The sequence below is a fragment of the Lagenorhynchus albirostris genome, chromosome 1 (assembly GCF_949774975.1).
Source record: "Lagenorhynchus albirostris chromosome 1, mLagAlb1.1, whole genome shotgun sequence".
NCBI lineage: Eukaryota > Metazoa > Chordata > Mammalia > Artiodactyla > Delphinidae > Lagenorhynchus > Lagenorhynchus albirostris.
Window position 1 is genome coordinate 179,477,863 of NC_083095.1, and position 18,568 is coordinate 179,496,430.

General features: G+C 44.5%; 2 protein-coding genes across 7 annotated transcripts; one reads left to right on the forward strand and one right to left on the reverse strand.

Annotated features, from left to right (window-relative positions):
* Positions 1-713: 713 nt before the first annotated feature.
* Positions 714-1,212, reverse strand: LOC132526866 (uncharacterized proline-rich protein-like). The gene has a single exon (XM_060161417.1). The coding sequence runs from the start codon at positions 1,047-1,049 to the stop codon at positions 714-716; it is 336 nt and encodes a 111-aa protein (XP_060017400.1). The 5' UTR covers positions 1,050-1,212.
* Positions 936-11,100, forward strand: BMI1 (BMI1 proto-oncogene, polycomb ring finger). 6 transcript variants are annotated; one of them, XM_060161336.1, is made up of 10 exons: positions 936-1,177; positions 6,002-6,132; positions 6,482-6,578; positions 7,201-7,256; positions 7,344-7,394; positions 7,555-7,663; positions 7,744-7,789; positions 8,218-8,316; positions 8,685-8,765; positions 8,858-11,100. In XM_060161336.1, the coding sequence occupies exons 2-10, from the start codon at positions 6,021-6,023 to the stop codon at positions 9,185-9,187; spliced, it is 981 nt and encodes a 326-aa protein (XP_060017319.1). In that variant the 5' UTR covers positions 936-1,177; positions 6,002-6,020; the 3' UTR covers positions 9,188-11,100. The 6 variants fall into 6 exon arrangements, with proteins under 6 accessions (XP_060017319.1, XP_060017338.1, XP_060017363.1 ...); XM_060161355.1 differs by lacking the exon at positions 936-1,177 and adding an exon at positions 1,532-1,647; XM_060161380.1 differs by lacking the exon at positions 936-1,177 and adding an exon at positions 5,166-5,237.
* The last annotated feature ends 7,468 nt before the right edge of the window (positions 11,101-18,568 follow it).

Here is an 18,568-nt window from a genome sequence, read left to right on the forward strand (position 1 = left end):
AGCGAGCGGCTGCCCGCGCACGCCCCGCCTCGGCCACTGGCGGGCGGGGAAGGGGGCCGGCGCGGCCGCGGGAAGACTGGGGCGGGCGCTGTTGTTTCCGCGAGCCCAACTCGGTCGCAGGTTCCGCGCCGCGGCGCCGGAGTCTGGGCCGCAGCCCGTGGGGCCGAGCGGGGGGCGGCGTCCGGGCGATCTCCTCGGCTGGAGCCCGCGGACGTGTGCACCGCGAGCGGAGGCGGGCGGCGGCAAGAAAGAAATAACGGGGGGTGGGGTGGGCTGAACTGCTTGCGGGGCCGAAGCGATGCCCGCGCCGAGAGCAGGGTGGCGCGTGTGGCGCTGTGGAGAAATGTCTCCGCAGCCGCGCCAGCGCCGCCGCCGCGCCGAGCGAGGGGGAGGGGGCCGGCTCGCGCTGCTCCGAGGGGAGGGGGCGGCCGCGGGCCCGACTACACCGACACTAATTCCCAGGCCGCCCTTAAGGAATGAGGGGAGCACGTGACCCGGTGGGGGGGCGGCGGGGGGAGGGGGCGGGCGGACTCTGAGCCATTTTGGAGCCGGTGTCAGTTTCCACTCAGCCTTCAGCGGTGCTTTTTTTTTTCCACCCTCCCCTCCCCCCTCCTCAGCCTTCCTCCCCTCCCCCCGCCTCTCCGCACGCACACACACGGCGCCCCCCACCCCCCTCCTCCCCTCACGGCAACTATGAAATAATAATCGTAGTATTAAAGGCAGAGATCGGGGCGAGACAATGGGGATGTTGGCGAGGGAGCCCCGATCCGGATTAGAAACACCTCCCAGCCCCGCAGAATAATACTGATCGCGCCCCCTCCGCGCGCTCCCTCCCCCGAGTGCGGAGCGGGAGGAGGCGGCGGCGGCCGAGGAGGAGGAGGAGGAGGAGGAGGAGGCCCAAGAGGAGGAGGCGTTGGAGGCCGAGGAGGAGGAGGAGGAGGCCGCGGAGGAGGAGGCCGAAGCGGAGGAGGAGGAGGAGGCCGGGCTCGGGAGGCAGCATGAGCCGAGCGCGGCGGCCGCGGCTCCTCTCGGCTGCGCTCGTTGCCCATTGACAGCAGCGTCTGCAGCTCGCTTCAAGATGGCCGCTTGGCTCACATTCATTTTCTGCTGAACGACTTTTAACTTTCATTGTCTTTTCCGCCCGCTGCGATCGCTTCTCGCCGGCTGCTTTTTCCGGGTACGTAGGAGGCGAGGCGCCTCCGGGACGGGGCCTGGGGGCGGCGGGGGTCGCGCCGGGCTCGGACCGGCCGCCGGTGGACTGGGAGCGGCCCCCCCGCGCCTCGCCCGCGCCGGCCGGGAGGGCGCTGACAGCGTGGGCGCCGAGCCCCGCGCCGCCGCCGCCCGCCGGCCCCGCGCGCCGCCCGGCCCCGCGCGCTGCCCGCGCCCGCGAGCGCGCGCCCGTCGCCGCCCGCCGACTCCCGCGGCGCCGGGACCGACCCGCAGCCCGCGCCGCCGCCGCCAGCCGGCCTCGGCGCCGCTCCAGCCGCCGCCCGCTCCAGCCCGGACGCGCCGCGCGCGGCCCCACGTTTTAGTTCCTTTCTCCCCCGAGCGCCCCTCTACACCCTCGCGACGCACATGGCCCCCGAGAAGAACACTTCTATTTGCAGCTTCTGCGGCTCTCCCGGCCACGGCGCCTTTTGTTGAGAGGTAGATTTTGATGAAACGGGGACGGGTGCCTGAAATCGGGAGCTGCTTGGGTCAAGTGGCTTCCCTCCTCTCCCGAAGAAAGGGCTTTGGAGGGGTTTAAACAGCCAGAGAACGCCCCCATTTTATAGGGACGGGTTGCGTGGGGGGCAGCGATCCCGCCAAGGTGGATGTTAGGCTGGTGAGAGCCCGAACAAAAATGTTATTAACTTAAGTTGGAGGGACACTTGTGAGAAATTGGATGGCTTGTAAGATGGCGGTTCCCAGTTGTTTCCAAGGTCTCCTGCGTTTGTGTTTAAAATGGTAAAGTTTTCAAGGTGTTATTTGTTGGGAGTCTTGGATAAGTTCTTCAAACATTACTTGGGACGTGCTCACTGGGAAGTGGGCATTTCAAATTTGGAGCTTTTTTTGGAGTGATGATGGTGAGTGGACGTTAGTCTTGCAAGCGGTTTCCTCTCTTTCTTTTTTCTCTTTTTGTTTTTTTTTCTCTCAGAGACTACAGTTTTTCTCTCAACCTCTAGTATGGGATGCACTTAGAACCATGACTCAAGTCCATAACGTTTTACAGGTTTTGCTAAATGTCAGCTTAGGTCATGTGGTGAGGAGATGCTTTGGAAAACGAGCACTAAAAAGTTGATGGCATATGTTTACGCAGTCTTTTGGGTTTGACAGCCGTATAGCATGATCTTTTTCCCAAAGATTTACAGTTAATAATTGGAAGTAAACAAGTATAGAGACTTTGATCATTCCCAATTGCAATAAAAGGATTTAGTGGGCTTAGTGGTCACGGTTCAGTATTTGAAATACAAGCATGTATTAACCCCTTCCCTTAAAGTAGGCAAAATTCTGGGCATATTTATTCAAATCCAAGTGTAGGTTGGTGATGCCTAGAATGTTATGAGTAGTTCAACCTATATTTTATAGGAAGCTTAACCTCCAAGTTATGGAAACATATTATATGCTACGCTAAAGTCTTGAAACCTAAGGATGCCAATTGTTAACAGCATATGCTAACTTATGAGACTATATTAACATTTGAGTTTTATTTTAAGTAGAATCCCTTAGAGGTTGATTTTGTGGGCAAACATATATTTTTTTAATATTTGAGTTCATTCCCATACATCTGCCCCAAAGTGCAAAAGTGTTTGAAATAACCTACTTGTGTAAATTTACACCTGGTATCTTTAAAGCCATATAAGTCACTGTGTATGCATGTGTGTATGTATACACACACATATACACACGCTTCTGTAAGAAAAGTGAGCATGTAGTTGTACTTGAAAAATCCATTAATGTTCTACCATCAAGTCCTTGGATGTGCATTAAGTGCCCCCAAAGGTAAAATTCTCCCTAGAAGTCAAGTTAACCCCAAGTTTACCCATACTTGTATTGGCCTGGGAGCCCCAACTGGGGTTATGGAGTTCATTTGCATGTGTTAGATTGCAATAGTCAAGCTGATTGTTAACATAAGAACTTGCTTCTGTTTTCCTTCATTTTGACATTACTGGTGTTAGGCCTCCAACTAAAGTGACAGCCCCAACTGAGTATGTTATAATGGCAAGTTTAAACTATTGAGTATTTTTTCCATTGTATGTTTGGTGCATTTTTGCTTGCTTAACTGGCAGTTCTGTGGTGGAACCTAGAAGGTTTTCCTTTCTAAGGTGCAAGAGATTGTTTCTGAAACCTTATCAAGCATGTCAGATGTTTTGGAAGTCTTCATTAGGTTCCCAGTACTTTCAAGTGGTATAAAAAGATAAAGAACTGATTCTTATACAAGTAACAAAGTGGTATTTACTAGCATTATAAATGGTTATAGGGTTGTGGTCAAATTCTTGTGAATTGAAGTAGAGGAGTTGTGTGAATTAAGACTTAAAATGAATTTGAAAGGGTTTTGGTCAAGTACATGAGACTTAAACGTTCAAAGCCAACCAGTAGATAACCTTTCACTGAGGTCTGATTGTTCTGTGTGTTAATATTTGTGTTTGTCTCGTGTTGATTTTATGTAAAGTAGAGGAGAAATAAAGGCAGCTGTTTTTATTGATGCCCCTTCCTGAACTTCATGATCGGTGGCATTAGTGTGATGTGCTTTTGCAAGGGGACAGAAGTATCACCTTGCTAACTATCTTTCTAGTAAAGGTCCTGCTGTTTCATAAGGAGAGTTTTCTTTGAGAACCAAGAAGACTTGTCTTTAATCACCAAGTACAATAGAATTAAATATTGCTACTCTTTAGGGACACTGCTCCATCCACAACTCCTCTGTAATCCCACTTAGATTTATATTAACAATATGTTGACAATATTCCTCTAAACAAGTCATCCAAAGATAACTGAGGAGTCACACATGACGTTTTCTGGTTGAAGTCACTGGTTGCCACTGTGGTCACTTTTCATAAAAGAGGCTTTGTTTTGTTTTTACCGGGTTTTTTTGTTGTGTGTGTGTGTTTTTTTAGTACTCTAAAACTTTTAGTTTCAGCCATTGAGCTGTGTTTAGTATTTCCCTCTTCTGCATTAAAATTCCCTGAGAATTAAAACCTCAGATGCATCTTCAAGTTTCACAAGTTCCTAGATTTCTGTTCAAGGCAGCTTTGAGAATGTGCTTCAGATAAGTCTGGAAGCTTAGTCTTATTTCAGATTCTGAAATGAATGAAGTGGGAGTAAGAAATGCATTTTTCAAGCATACTGCACGAAGTAATTGACTTCCCTGATTGTCCGCTATTGTATTGTTGCTGACAGTTCCCCACCGTGACTTTCTATAACATACGATATCTGTTGGAAATAGCATTTCATTGTGTGGGGTTTGCATGGAGGTGAGGCTGAGAAAATGACATTTGTTTTTCTCTGCTCTCGGTGCTCTGGGTTGACAAGGTGTTGATTTAGCGTTGGGAATGGGCTGGTCACATGGTTCTTTACTTATTGTCACTGCCATCGATTCAGGTAGTTTTTCTTGCCTCTATCCAGCATAGCTCAGGTAAAACACAAGGCTTTGCCCACTTCTTGTCTGTTATGAAACATTTCAGTTTTCAGCCTTTCCAAAACTTTGTATCGCTCATCCTAATCTACAGAAGAACTTCCTATTAGAGAAGAAAGCTTTAAAGAGTTTCAGTTCAATAAACATCTCTGCAATTTGAGCCCTGACGGTTTCGGGCTAAGTGCACAGTTGGCAATTCTCAAAAGATCCCTTCATGAAATTTTTGACCTAGTGATTGCTAACAGGAGAGACCGAAAGAGTCAAGATCTGAAAGAAGCTCTTCGCGCCGAGTCGACGTGGAAAGAGGCCCCCAAGAGTGTCCGAAATGGCCGGAGTGCGGTTTGCATTTTCCTTTACCACTGCACGCTCCGGGGTCCCCCAGGCTGTCTGCCGGGTCGCCTCGGGCCAGAATCCTGCTCCCCAGCACGGCGGGCCTCGTGGGGCCGCCCCACCCCCGCGCTGCGCGCCCGCACCCCACCCCGCCCCCGCGCGGCCCCGCCCCCGCGCCGTGCCGGCCCCTCCCCCGCGCCCGCCGCTGCCGCCGCCCGGCAGCCCCGCACGCCCGCCGAAGCTACGGGCTCGGCCCGGCTCCGCGCGGAGTTGCAGCGGTGGCCGGATGCCAAGTGTAAGTGTAAGTTGCTATGGAAACCCCGACAGAGGCGAGTTCCGAATCCGGAGCGAGACGGAGCCCCGGGCGCCGCCGGATCCGCCCCTCCGCATCCCGGCCCCCCGGCCCCCCGGCCCCCGGGCGTCCGCGCGCTCAGGCCCCAGCCCGCGGCCGACTCGAGGTGCTTCTCCTGCGGCCCCAGCACCCAGCTCCGGAAATGCCAGGGATGCAGATAGAGCAGAATTTGCTTTCCCTTTGTATCGCGTCAAAACGTGCCTGGTTCTGGTTGCCGGAACCGCTTAAAACAACCAGAACCCCTGGGAAGCCAGGGCATGCTCCTGGATTTTCGATCGAAGATCCATAAGGAAGTTTTACCCTAAATTTGGAGTCCTGGAACAAGCCCTAGCGGTTGGTAAATATCTGCGGGGAGCGTGTAGCGTCTGCAGCAGCCGTGGGGCTGCTGGGCTGGAGGACAAATGGAAGAAAGAGACCCGAATGCTCTCAGCTCCCAGCCCCCACCCCAGACCTTTTCTTCTCCCTCCTGGAATGACCTGAGGAACCAGAGATTACTTTTCTTGGATCCTTTTTCACCTTTTCTGTAGAACTGATTGAGGTCTGATCAGTGAATTCTTTCTGTAGAAGACGTTGGGACAGTCCAGCTGCACAGTGTTAAACGAGTTTTATGAACTCCTTCAGCATTTCAGAGCATATAGTTACTGGGAGTTGGAGATAATCTCGATTCTCTTTCTGTGAATTATGGCCAATATTTCTTTGTCTTGCAGGATCTTTTATCAAGCAGAAATGCATCGAACAACCAGAATCAAGATCACTGAGCTAAATCCCCACCTAATGTGTGTGCTTTGTGGAGGGTACTTCATTGATGCCACAACCATAATAGAATGTCTACATTCCTGTAAGTACACAGTTTTAGACCTTTTCTTGTGTCGTGTATATTTAACATCTTGTCCTGAAATTTGAAAACTAACAATTCCCACTGTCCTTGAGAATGTTGGTACAAAATGAAGAAGTTGTTTTCCGCTCTTGCATTTAGTGACTTTTTGTTAATGCATATTTAATAAAATATTGTATAAATATAAATTGTATAAGTGTTCTCAGGATATTAACTGAATTTGTTTATTTAATTAGAAATGCCTTTTGGTATTTACCATTTTGTTACTACTAGTTCTCTATTTCTGACACACTAATTTTATTGCTTAGCATCTACTTCCTGAACTTTAAAAAATTTGTGTTTTTATTTCTAGTCTGTAAAACGTGTATTGTGCGTTACCTGGAGACCAGCAAGTATTGTCCTATCTGTGATGTCCAAGTTCACAAGACCAGACCACTACTGAATATAAGGTAGGAAAATGTTTAAAAACATTGTTTGTAATTGTTATTGGAATTGCATAATTATTGAATTTAGTGTTTATTTCTTCACACAAAATTTACCCTTCAGTCACCGTCTAATGCGTGTACTTTGTAGAGGAGGATAGCCCTTAATTTCTTGGCCATTTTAATGATGACTAACTTTAAACAGAGTTCAGTATTATTCAAGGGATTTTAAGATTTTTTTAAAATCATTTTTAAAAATGGAATTAGTTCTCCATTTTTGCATTGCTTTATTGACCTTGTGACAGGCAAGAGTGCATGTGTTTAAACTGCTTCCATTCTCTCCTCTTTGTTCTCTTTCATATTAGCTAATTCAGTAATTTGGAAGGCACACTTTTCTTGACTTAGTGAAATGTGAAGAATTTATTAGTGAGTATAAAATAGAGTATTCTACTAATTAAAAAACAGTGCTACTACATAAAGAAGTTTTATCATAATTATCATGTTGATGTAGTTATAGACAGTGTTACAATCAAGTAAAATACTATAACAGAAAACAAAGAATGTTTAAAAACTTAATAAACATTTTTAGTTTTTGCCATATTAGTTGATATTAGTTGATAAATAAATTTTCTAATTTATTCTTTTTCAGGTCAGATAAAACTCTTCAAGATATTGTATACAAATTAGTTCCAGGGCTTTTCAAAAGTGAGTAACTTGCTTAAAAATGAATTTTTAAAAAGTATTTATCAGTTTTACCTGCTATGTTTAAGTCTTTTTTTTCCTCCTCTTTAGATGAAATGAAGAGAAGAAGGGATTTTTATGCAGCTCATCCTTCAGCTGATGGTAAACTCTTTAGAGGGGGAAAGACATTTTATTTGGAGGGAGAACTTATCCAGTAATTTATTAAAATTAAGCTTAAAAGTACCAATTCCATTCTTCTATATGTATAATATTTAATTAAATATTTAATTCTTAAAAATTGAATTTAAAAATGTCTTTATAGCTGCCAATGGCTCTAATGAAGATAGAGGAGAAGTTGCAGATGAAGATAAGAGAATTATAACTGATGATGAAATAATAAGTTTATCCATTGAATTCTTTGACCAGAACAGGTAAATTCTTTAGGAAATGTGTTTTATGCTAATATATTTATTAGATACATTGTTTGCCTAATAAATTATCTGTTTCTTAGATTGGATCGGAAAGTAAATAAAGACAAGGAGAAATCTAAGGAGGAGGTATGTTCCATGATACAAAAACACATAGAAGATGCATTGTTTGGATTCTAGATTTTATGAGGGTGTATGTTGCCCTTTAGCATATCCTAGGGTCAGATGTTGCTATCAAATAGAAGAAAATCATCACGTTTGTTGTTTAAGAGTGATCTGTATTCAATAGTTACTAGATAGAATTTATCTTATATATGATTACTCTTCTTACAAAATATTTTCAGTAATTAATGTTTAATGCTTTGATGTACTGAAGGAATCTGTTCATTTAGTATTTATAATAATAGCAAACTCAAAGTATAGCTGAGAACTTAGTCAAATCTCAGCTTTGGTATTCGTACCTTTTGTCATACTCAGACATCTATTTTTTTTGACTTTAAAAAAAAATCTTAAAGTTAGGAATTTTAAAAAATTATTTTTCTTAAATATGCTCTTAGGTGAATGATAAAAGGTATTTACGATGCCCAGCAGCAATGACTGTGATGCACCTAAGAAAGTTTCTCAGAAGTAAAATGGACATACCTAATACTTTCCAGGTATCTACTTTATAGTCTTCATGCATTCTATGTAAATCTTTAAAAAAAAATTTCAATGACATTTTTCTTTTTGGATTCTAAACCCAAAAAAGCAACGGAATTTTTTTTTTAATTTAGTACTTTATTTGGAAATCGCTCTTAAAATATTTGGTATGGATTCTGTTTTATGCTGTGAAAACAAATCCCTTACTAATTTCAAGAAATGTTTTCCCTCATTTGAAGTTTCCAGAGGGATTCTTTCTTTGTCCAAATGTTTGGAGAAAATGTTTTTTAAAAGCATTTTTGGATTCTATTTAGGTGGCCAAAAAAATCTAGATTTACCATCGTTCTTTGTGACACTTAATAATTGAAGTGTTGTTTTTCAACAGATTGATGTCATGTATGAAGAGGAACCTTTAAAGGATTACTATACACTAATGGACATTGCCTACATTTATACCTGGAGAAGGGTAAGTAGCGTACCTGATGCTCGCAGGTTATTTTTGTAGACTGTACTTAAAGATCTAAGACTGATTTTTTTTTTTTCCTCTTAACTTTATAGAATGGTCCGCTTCCTTTGAAATACAGAGTTCGACCTACTTGTAAAAGAATGAAGATCAGTCATCAGAGAGATGGACTGACAAACGCTGGAGAACTGGAAAGTGACTCTGGGAGTGACAAGGCCAACAGCCCAGCAGGAGGTATTCCCTCCACCTCTTCTTGTTTGCCCAGCCCCGGCACTCCAGTCCAGTCTCCTCATCCTCAGTTTCCTCACATTTCCAGCACTATGAATGGAACCAGCAGCAGCCCCAGCGGTAACCACCAATCTTCTTTTGCCAATAGACCTCGAAAATCGTCAGTAAATGGGTCGTCAGCAACTTCATCTGGTTGATACCTGAGACTGTTGAGGAAAAAAATTTTAAACCCCTGATTTATATAGATATCTTCATGCCATTACAGCTTTATAGATGCTAATACATGTGACTATCGTCCAATTTGCTTTCTTTTGTAGTGACGTTAAATTTGGCTATAAAAGATGGACTAGATGTGATATTCATATGGACGTTAATTGAAAAGAAAGATTATTTCTCGAAAGAATTGATTTCTGAGAAAGCAGGCAAGATGTTTTTCTGTGTGTTAGGACAGATGTGAAATGGTTTCTGTAACCATTGTTTGGATTTGAAAATCTTCTGCAGTGGATATAAACATTGGGCCATAGTTTGTTAATCTCAACTAACGCCTACATTACATCCTCCCTGATTGTTCTTGTTATTATGCTGTTTTGTGAACCTGTAGAAAACAAGTGCTTTTTATCTTGAAATTCAACAAATGGAAAGAATATGCATAGAATAATGCATTCTATGTAGCCATGTCACTGTGAATAACAATTTCTTGCATATTTAGCCATTTTGATTCCTGTTTGATTTTTACTTCTCTGTTGCTGCGCGAAACCGATCAAAGGAAAGTAAACTTCAGTTAAGCCTAAAAGCGGGTACTACCGTTTATTTTACTGACTTGTTTAAATGATTCGCTTTTGTATGAATCAGATGGCATTATGCTTATTGTACAATGCCATATTGGTATACGACATAACAGGAAACAGTATTGTATGATATATTTATAAATACTATAAAGAAAATATTGTGTTTCATGCATTCAGAGATGGTTGTTAAAATTCTCCCAACTGGTTCGACCTTTGCAGATACCTATGTTTGAGCCTTATCACCATAGGATATTTTTAATGTGGATATTTAATTCTAAATTTTGTTCCATTGGAAGCGATTGGCATATCGTAATACTGACTTTTCTCTAGTAATACCTGTTTACTTTTAAAATTAATAGTTGCATTAAAGAAAAACTTTTCACTAAGGAAATTGGAAATGCTTTCTTCATTTCCCATTGCTTATGATGGAATTAATGTGTTTTTAAAATGCATATTGATCGCTCTAATTCTAAAACAAATATTTTAAATCAGCGAATTGCTGGAAGAAGGCATTTTATCTAAAATTATTTTAATATGTGGCATAGTGGAAATTTCAAACTTAAGAATTGCTGTTACAGTTATAAACAGTGGAATATGCCCTCTCTGTAACGTCTGGAAATAGAAGCAATTTATTGTGAGCTTCTACAGGTATTAGTTTTTAAATACAGTGAGCATGTTGAATTTAAAGTATGAATATCCCCAACAATTTTCAGTTTGTGTTTTGCTTTGGTCGAACTTGTTCATCACCCATCAGTTATTTGTGAGGGTGTTTATTCTCTATGAATATTGTTTCATGTTTGTATGGGGAAATTGTAGTTAAACATTTCATTGTCCCCCGTCTGCAAAAGAAGCACAATTCTATTGCTCTGTCTTGCTTATAGTCATTAAATCATTACTTTTACATATATTGCTGTTACTTCTGCTTTCTTTAAAGATACAGTAAATGAAGTTTTATGAAACCACAAAATACATATATTTTTATTTTGACCTAAATTTGTACAGTCCCATTGTAAGTGTTGTTCCTAATGATAGATGTAAAATTAAATTTCATTTGTAATTGGAAAAATCCAATAAAAAGGATATTCATTTAGAAAATAGCTAAGACTTTAATAAAAATTTGATATGAAAAGCACAATGTGCAGAAGTTTTGGAAACCCTATTGTGGATTACAACAGGTAAAAGCTGAAGAACATCCATTGCTGTCTTAGTGATGTTGCTGAGAGTACATGCGTTGTTGTATAATTGCTTGAAAGCCCAATTGAAAGATGTATCTGTTTATTTACTCTACAATCTTTGAAGTAAAAGTTACCCATGTTTGCCAATTTTGGTGAATTTAACTTATTTTTCTAGGCTTTTCTTCTCAAGTTGTTCATGATATCTAAGACAAGAAAAAAAAGTTAATGGAAGTTTCAAGTGATGTTTTTATTTTGGATATGACTGTGTATATAAAAAATGCAAAAATATTTTTCAAAGGCTAAAAACTTAAAGTGCTAGTGGATTATCATTTGACTTACACAAAACCAAGTCATAGGATCAACACAGAACTCAAAGATTTTACATCTCAACCTTTTTATGGACTTATGTTTGAAATTCCTTAGTAAAGTATCAGATATTGCATTTATGGCTTACCTAACACTATTTCACCATATTTGAAAACATGTCCATTTATTTTGTTTGAAAGAGCAATTTCCCCCCTACTCAATTTGAAAATTGCTTAAGCTTTAAAGGCTATTTCAGCTAAAATTTGTCTTTTAATAAAACAAGAGAGTATAATGTTTTGTATTTTATAAGCAGCCATCACAGGTTTGACAATTAGGCTTTAAAACTTTTGCTGAACTACCACTTAAAATTTCAATGTTACAAAAACCCATATCAAAGCTGCTAACTTTGTAACTCTTAGCAGTCAAGGCAGGGTGCGTGAAAAGTCGGCTTTAAGTTTGGCTTTTGCTTCTGAACAGTATTCTGGGATTCTATACCACAAAGTTAGAGCTAAAAATATTCCACAGAAAATGCCTAAATTGATTTCACAGATTTTGGCTTAAATGCAAAAAAAGAATGAGGCTGGTTGCTGTTGTATAAATAGTGATCTATCTTGCTTTACACATGCATACCACTTTACAAATACCTTTTTGCTTTTAAAATTGCCGGCCGTTAATTGCTCTGAGTTGAAAAAAAAGTTGCCCTTCAGTTGACTTAACCTACCAACCATATTGCTTTGTTTCCTCATCCATATGTGCAAATGTTAGGACCTTTGGAGATACAATGCAACAGGCAGAGTAAGCTGATAGGGGCTTTCCTTCATCCTTTCCTCTTACTCTTTTCCCAATATTGGAGTTGCAGTTCATTTGTGAAATCTTTCCGTACACTCGTTGTATAGGCCTATCAAAAAGTTTTGTTATGAAATCTTAATAGCAATGTAAAAGGAATCCATGTGAAATACTACTTGCACTGGCCAAGAAGAAATGAAAATGTTTGTTTTTGAGAAATAGCTTAATGGTAATCTTTGGAGGAGATGGGATTTTAATTTTAGAAACAATTTGCACATGGAACCTAGTCTCCTTTAGAATCCTGAGGTGAAGGAAGTGTTATTTTTGTTCATTTCTCTTTATATTTTAAAGGTTTTAAAGATATATCTTTTCCTTCTGACATTACCCTGGAATGACAGTTGGAAATTCTGATTCAGTTTGGTGCTCCATGAAATGGAGGCTCCATGTTATTTTGAAATACAATGATTGTTTCTTCCATACAGTTTTACTCGCCTTTTATCCAAAACAAAAGGTCTTGATGAAATTACATTTTAAAGGACCCTTAAAAAAAAAGTATATACCTTTAAGACTTCTAAGTTTCAAAGAGCACAGAACGCAGCTCCAACATAAGGCTCTTGGGTTAGATAAGGTCACTTCGCTTGAGGATGTTTCTTCAAGTAAAAAATGAACAGTACAACAGGTGATTATTTCTAAGGTCGCTTAAAAAAAAATCCGGATTCCTCCAAAATAAAACCTTGAATTAAACTGGGACCACAGAATTCAGATAGATGGGTTCTTTACAAGGAAGAGAAAGTATCACATATTAGAGCCTCCCAGTAGATCAGACTTGGGAAATGCCACCGCGAAGCCTGTCCATCTCCTTACAAATCTCAAGATCTCCCAGTTTTGATTATGAAAGTCTCCGAAAATGTTTACACAGTCGAGTGTTTCCTGTTTCCGCACTTAATTTTTTTTAACGTTTTTTCTTCTTTTGGTTCTTGAAACGGATTTCCTTTATTTGCACCAGTTTCTTTTTCTGAGTGTGCAATTTCTAGAGGTCTCACATGAAGACTTCACCATCAACTTTTTGTCTTCATCAAGTCGACGACATCAACAGTTATTCATCACTGGAAAGGCTACTCCAGGATCCTTATGAGTTTTCTGAAGTTCAAGTGCCTGTGGAAAACTCACGCGAAGTCTCATTTAACCCCCTAAATGAATAGTAAGCACTACATAAAACTTCCAATGGATGAGTTAAATTACCCCCATTCTTCTGTTTTCTTAAAATATCCCTTCCAGAGGCTATTAGAAGGGAATTTCCCAAAATAGCAAGTGATGTTCCCTCAGAGTCACCTACATTTCAGTTAAAAAAAAAAAAAAGTTACTTCTTGCTCTGATTGTTGGGTGGTCATCAACTCCAAACTTCAAAGTGAACGTGATTTCAAGTTCCGTGCGGATTCGGCGCTCTTCAACTCTGTCCTTCTAAGTTAGCTAGAACCCAACAGACCCTCGGAAGGCTGCGGACTAGGGTACTCGGGAAACGCGTCGAAAATTGGGATGGAAGGAATGAGAACGTTACAGAGATGGATAAAGAAGTTACTGGAGACAGCGAAGCCTGTCCAGGAGCTCCAGTCTTAGGTCTAAGTGCCCCCACGAGTGGAAATATTCAAAGAAAGCCGAAGACAGGAGCGCAGTGCGCGGCTTGCAAGATAAAGCGGGGGCGAGGGTAATTAGGGTGGAAAGAGCATCGGCTTAAAAAAAAAGAGAGAAAGAAAGGCTTCCTATGTTCGGGTGCCCGGTGGAAAGGGCACAGGACGCCCGGCCGGAGAAAATGACCTTCGTTTCCCGGCAGCGCTGCCTTCCCGATTAGGGAGCCTTTACCAAAAGGACCGGTTACAGAGAAAACGGCCCTTCTCCCTGTTTTATTTTTTAACTAGCAGCTCTCCGAGAACCGCAAAGAGCGACAGCCCGGACCTCCGCCCCCGACTGCGCCGCGGGGTTCGGCCCGGCCCAACGCTCGAGCCCAGGCCGCGGGGCACCGGGAGGCCATTTTGCGCGTGCGCGGCGCGCCACCCTCGGCTCGGCGTACTCGGATCCCGCCAATTTTGAAAGCGAGATTCCCAGGCCTCGGCAGGCTGGGGAGGCGGGAAAACGAAGTCGTGTCTCCAAGGCCGGACCCGGTGGCGAGCGGCGGCGACAGCCGGGTGCGCGTGATCTCACAAGGCGGCCCCCGTCCTGCCGAAGGCCTCTCCGCCCGGCGGGACACCGAGGCGTGGCAACCGGCCCCTGGGCCGCGAGAGCTCAGCGCGGGCAGGAAAGTGTCCCACGTCCCGGGAGGCGGCGGCGTCGCCTGCAAAGCCCTCAGAAGCGATTCCTTGCGGGGCCATTCCAGATTATCGCCTCGCTTTGCCCTCCTCCCTCCGGCTGCTTCAGATCCTGTGCCCTTTCTCCTTCAATAACAAGGTGTCCTTGGAGTTTAGGGTTTTGTTGGAAAGACTGTAAGCCAAATTATTAACAAAATATAAAACTGCCATTTGAGGCTTCCCGAAGGCTGAGCTTCAGCCTACCCGAAGGGTCCTCCAGTTGAACTTGTTTAATGGGTAGAACGGGCTCTAATCCCCTGGGAAGAAAACCTGACCAGGTGAGTGTCGAGGAAGGGGTGGCTGCGCGATAGGAATCTTAAGATCTGGGCAAAGGACCACACTTTAGGACCCAAATGCGAAGCCTGGGGCTCCGGGCAGGGCGAACCTGGAAGGTCCGGTGCTCTCGCACTCCGGCGCCATTGAGACCCCGGCGGGGCAGAGGATCGGGCGGTTGGAGGTTGGGATATCGCCTCTGAAAGCCGCCGGGACGCAGCGGTTTCCAGCAGAGTCCGCGCCTGCCTGATCCCCGGGGCAGAAAAGCTTCTCTGACCCAGGAGTCCCACGTGCGCCCAAAAACGGGGAGAGGAAGGGACGGCTTGGGGAGGGGGACCGGGGTAACAGCAGAGAAATGAAAGCGGCCTAAAATGGGCGACGCCCGGCGAGTCCTCTTTATCGGCGCGGCAGACTGCAGGAGCCGCCATTTGGTGGCGGATTTCGGTATTTCAGTAGCACGTTGTGCTGAACGTCACAACTGGCTTGTCTACGTGGCAAGGTCGTTTCGGAACCGCCGTTTTTAAAAATGCAAATTTCCCCCAGGCCTCCCCCCTTCCCCGGAGCACCGACCCCTCCCCCACTCGCGGTGGAGGGCGCCGCGTCTCGGCTCCCCCTCGACCCGGGGCGGGGACCTCGGGGCTGCACTGGGCTCCACCCGCGCCCAAGGGCTAGTGTGATGCGGGGTGGAGCCCAGCGCAGGACTAACGGGTGTTTTTCTCCCCGTTTTTCCCAGATTGCGAGCCCGCAGCTTTCCTCTCCCCTGCGGAGAATCTCATTTCCTTGGGGCGTGACGGGCATTGTCTTTTTGCGGGGGTCGCGTGCCAGCCCTGGCCTCCCGCCTCACACCTCTCGGAAGCAAGGAAGAGAAAGGCGGGCCAGGCCTGACGGAAAGGGACCCACCCGACGAGACGCGGCTCCTCGGGTAGTGTCGGGTTAGCATCCCGGACTGGCGCTTTCAGCTCGCTCCGGAGCCCCTGGGAGACCCGGGGAGCTACACACCTCTGGGGAGTGCCAGGACGTCGGCGTCCCACCCGGGGTCACCCTGTCTTACACGGTCTCCATTAAAAGCCCCCGAAGCGCGAGGTGCCTATCGAGAGGAGAACAAAGGGCCGAGGGGCGAGCGCAAGGCGAGTCGGCGCGCGCGGCTGCCCTTAGCTGGGCCCGACTCGGAGGCGGGGGCGCCAGGAGGGCCGACTCGCGGCCGGGAAGGGAGGCGGCGGGCGCGCAGCGGAGTCCGCAGCCCCCGCCTCCCCGGCGGACTGAAAGAGTCGTCTTTGAACCAGAGCTGCCATGTTGCATTCGCGGAGGACGCCAGTAATTTGACGCTCCCGAGGCAGCGACACCCCCAACCCGAGAGCCTTTCGGGGCCCTGCGTGCCGCACAGCAGTGGTCACAGCCCGAAGGGGCCGCGGGGCGCGGGCGGGGGCGCGAGCCCTGCGGGCGGCCGAGCCGGGGCGGCCGCGGCGCCGCCGCTTCCCCTCGCCACCTTCCTTCCAGGCGCTGCGGGGCTGCGCGCTCTGCACAGGCTCGGTTGCCAGTAGCAACCACACGACGGCGATTTGCAGCCGGGGCTGCAGCCGCGGGTACCGCCGCCGCTTCGTACATCTCGGTGTCTAGCATTTAGAACTCTAGGGGTTGCCCTCGTTGACATCTCTCGCCTCCACCCCTCCGTGTCCTCATCCTCCGAGACCCTCAGCTCCACTCGAAAGCTAGTTCCCCCGGCTCGGCCCTGCCCCCATGGCAGACAATAGACAAATAGGCTCCAAGCGCACGCTGCCGCGCAGGCACCTGAGCCCCCGAGATCCCGGCGCTCGGCTTCGTCCCAGCCCCAGGTGCCCTCGTCTCCAACTTGAGCCGAAATTCTTTGTCAATGGCCAGTCCATTAAAAAGCTTTTCTAGATATCAGCAATAAGGATGGTGGTAAAGAAAGAAGTCAAGATGCCCACTCCCTCTCTAGTAACATCGACACAAAGAGCTTAGGGTTGTGTCTGCCCTTGGTAAAGGTGGCTTTCCTCTGGGTTATAACCACAGGCAAACGCTACAGCCTTCCCTCTTCTTTGTCTACCACGAATATTTTGCACGAAATTCATAATATAACTGCTTGTGTAGCTCAAACATTACCTCCAGATACTTGTTCTTATACATAAGTGGATGGAGCACTTTTTTCTCCTTCATCTCATGTGATAAACCACACCAGACGTCAGCAGTAGGCATGCATAAAGAAAATGATTGACATTAACCCTTAGGAATCTTTCTGCCTTTTCTAATGTCTGTGGCTCTAGGACGTTGATTTAATTTTTAACAGAACTCTTGTTAATGTTTTAAACAAGTTTTTATTGAAGAAAAATCTTAAATGTATCCAGCAAAATATTTTGATTAGCTAGTAGGATAACCCCGGGAAATACATGCATTGCCAAGTTTCATCGCTCTTAACAACTGACCCGGTTTTAAACAGCTATTAAGTTAGTGGAGTGTTCTTCCTAGATTGACATTTAGTGTAAATCACAGATGTGCTGAAATTTTTAAGTTTAAAGCTCCTTGAGGACAAGCACCTGTCTTACTTATCTTTGTATGCTCCGGAGTCCCTTTAACATAACTCAACAAATATTTGTTGAATTTCCAGAGGATTCCAGAAGTTCAACAGCCCTTGTGAGAAATAAAACTTACTAATAACTACTATAAAGCTTGGATATCTTTAATGAACTCAATGAAAAGGTAAAGATTTTCCAAGCCAGTGGCACTAATCAGATATCCTCATTCGTGCATATTTTTACCTAATTATATTTCGAATGTGGTGACTGTACTAAAAAATATCTGACAGATGTTTCCAGAATTCTAAGAATAAGAACTTGTAACTTTGTTATTTTCCCACCAAAGGTGTCTGGAAATTGGTTAAATAGGCATAAGATGATATTTTAAAGTGACTTTCATACAGCACAGGCAGGGTGTTAACTGTCTTCACAGTTCAACAGGAACTCTTAAGGAACTACTATTGGATACTGCAAATCTAAGACAATGCAGCTTGAAATATCCTATTTAATTTAATCTTTAAAACATACTGAAAATAGTTAATATGTCTTAATCATATCTGATGGTAAACTCAAATCAACATGCCTCCTAAAATGCTTCTTAGGTATGATGTTATGAAAGGGGTTCACCTTTAAGCTTCACAAAACGTCAAGTTCATTAAATAAGACAGTTTACTTCAAAGAAGAAAGTTAGCACTACTTGGTTCCTGGGGGCAACATAATGACCTGTAGCTTGCCCAACACTCCCCACCTCCACCTGAAAAACACGAAAGCAAGGCTTTAGTGAAAAGTTCCTTTCTATGGTCTTTCAGGAAAGAAAACTCCAACAACTTGCTTTGGACCAAGTTAAAGAGATTATCTCCCTTTTTCATTACGACTGTGTCTTTCAATGAATTGAAGGATAAGATCAAAGTGCATTCATATTCATGTGAATTATCGCTATTGACTTGAATAATGATGGATTTCATTGTTTTATTTAAACTGAAACCAGAAATGCTGCTGCTTTTGAGTCTACACCCCTAAGGCTGTAGAATTTCTTCTGAGGACTCAAAAGCCAAGCAATTAGGTCTGACAACCACGTCATTTCCATAATGTACTTCCATACAAAGGACTTTTTACTGGAATTGGTTACATTTCTATAGAATCTTACCATGCAATTTTTGACTCCTTTCCAACCTTCTGAACAAGACTCCTAAGTTCAATAAACACTCATCCAAAATACTTAAGTATAAATGATACTGGGAAGATGGAGTGCTGTTTAGAAAGCATCTAGCTGTTCATGAATCAGAAAATTAATGTTACCAGTAATTAACTCAGAAGAGTGTTTTTCCTTTGAACATGATATATTACAGTTTGTTTTCTAGTGTAACTGAAGAAGTC

Excerpts from the sequence above, each read along its gene's own strand:
- LOC132526866 (XM_060161417.1), bottom strand. The coding sequence starts at position 1,049 with ATGGGCAACGAGCGCAGCCGAGAGGAGCCGCGGCCGCCGCGCTCGGCT.
- BMI1 (XM_060161336.1), top strand. The coding sequence starts at position 6,021 with ATGCATCGAACAACCAGAATCAAGATCACTGAGCTAAATCCCCACCTA. Across the intron at positions 6,579-7,200 it reads AGACCACTACTGAATATAAG|GTCAGATAAAACTCTTCAAG; the intron begins GTAGGAAAATGT and ends ATTCTTTTTCAG. Across the intron at positions 8,766-8,857 it reads ACATTTATACCTGGAGAAGG|AATGGTCCGCTTCCTTTGAA; the intron begins GTAAGTAGCGTA and ends TTAACTTTATAG.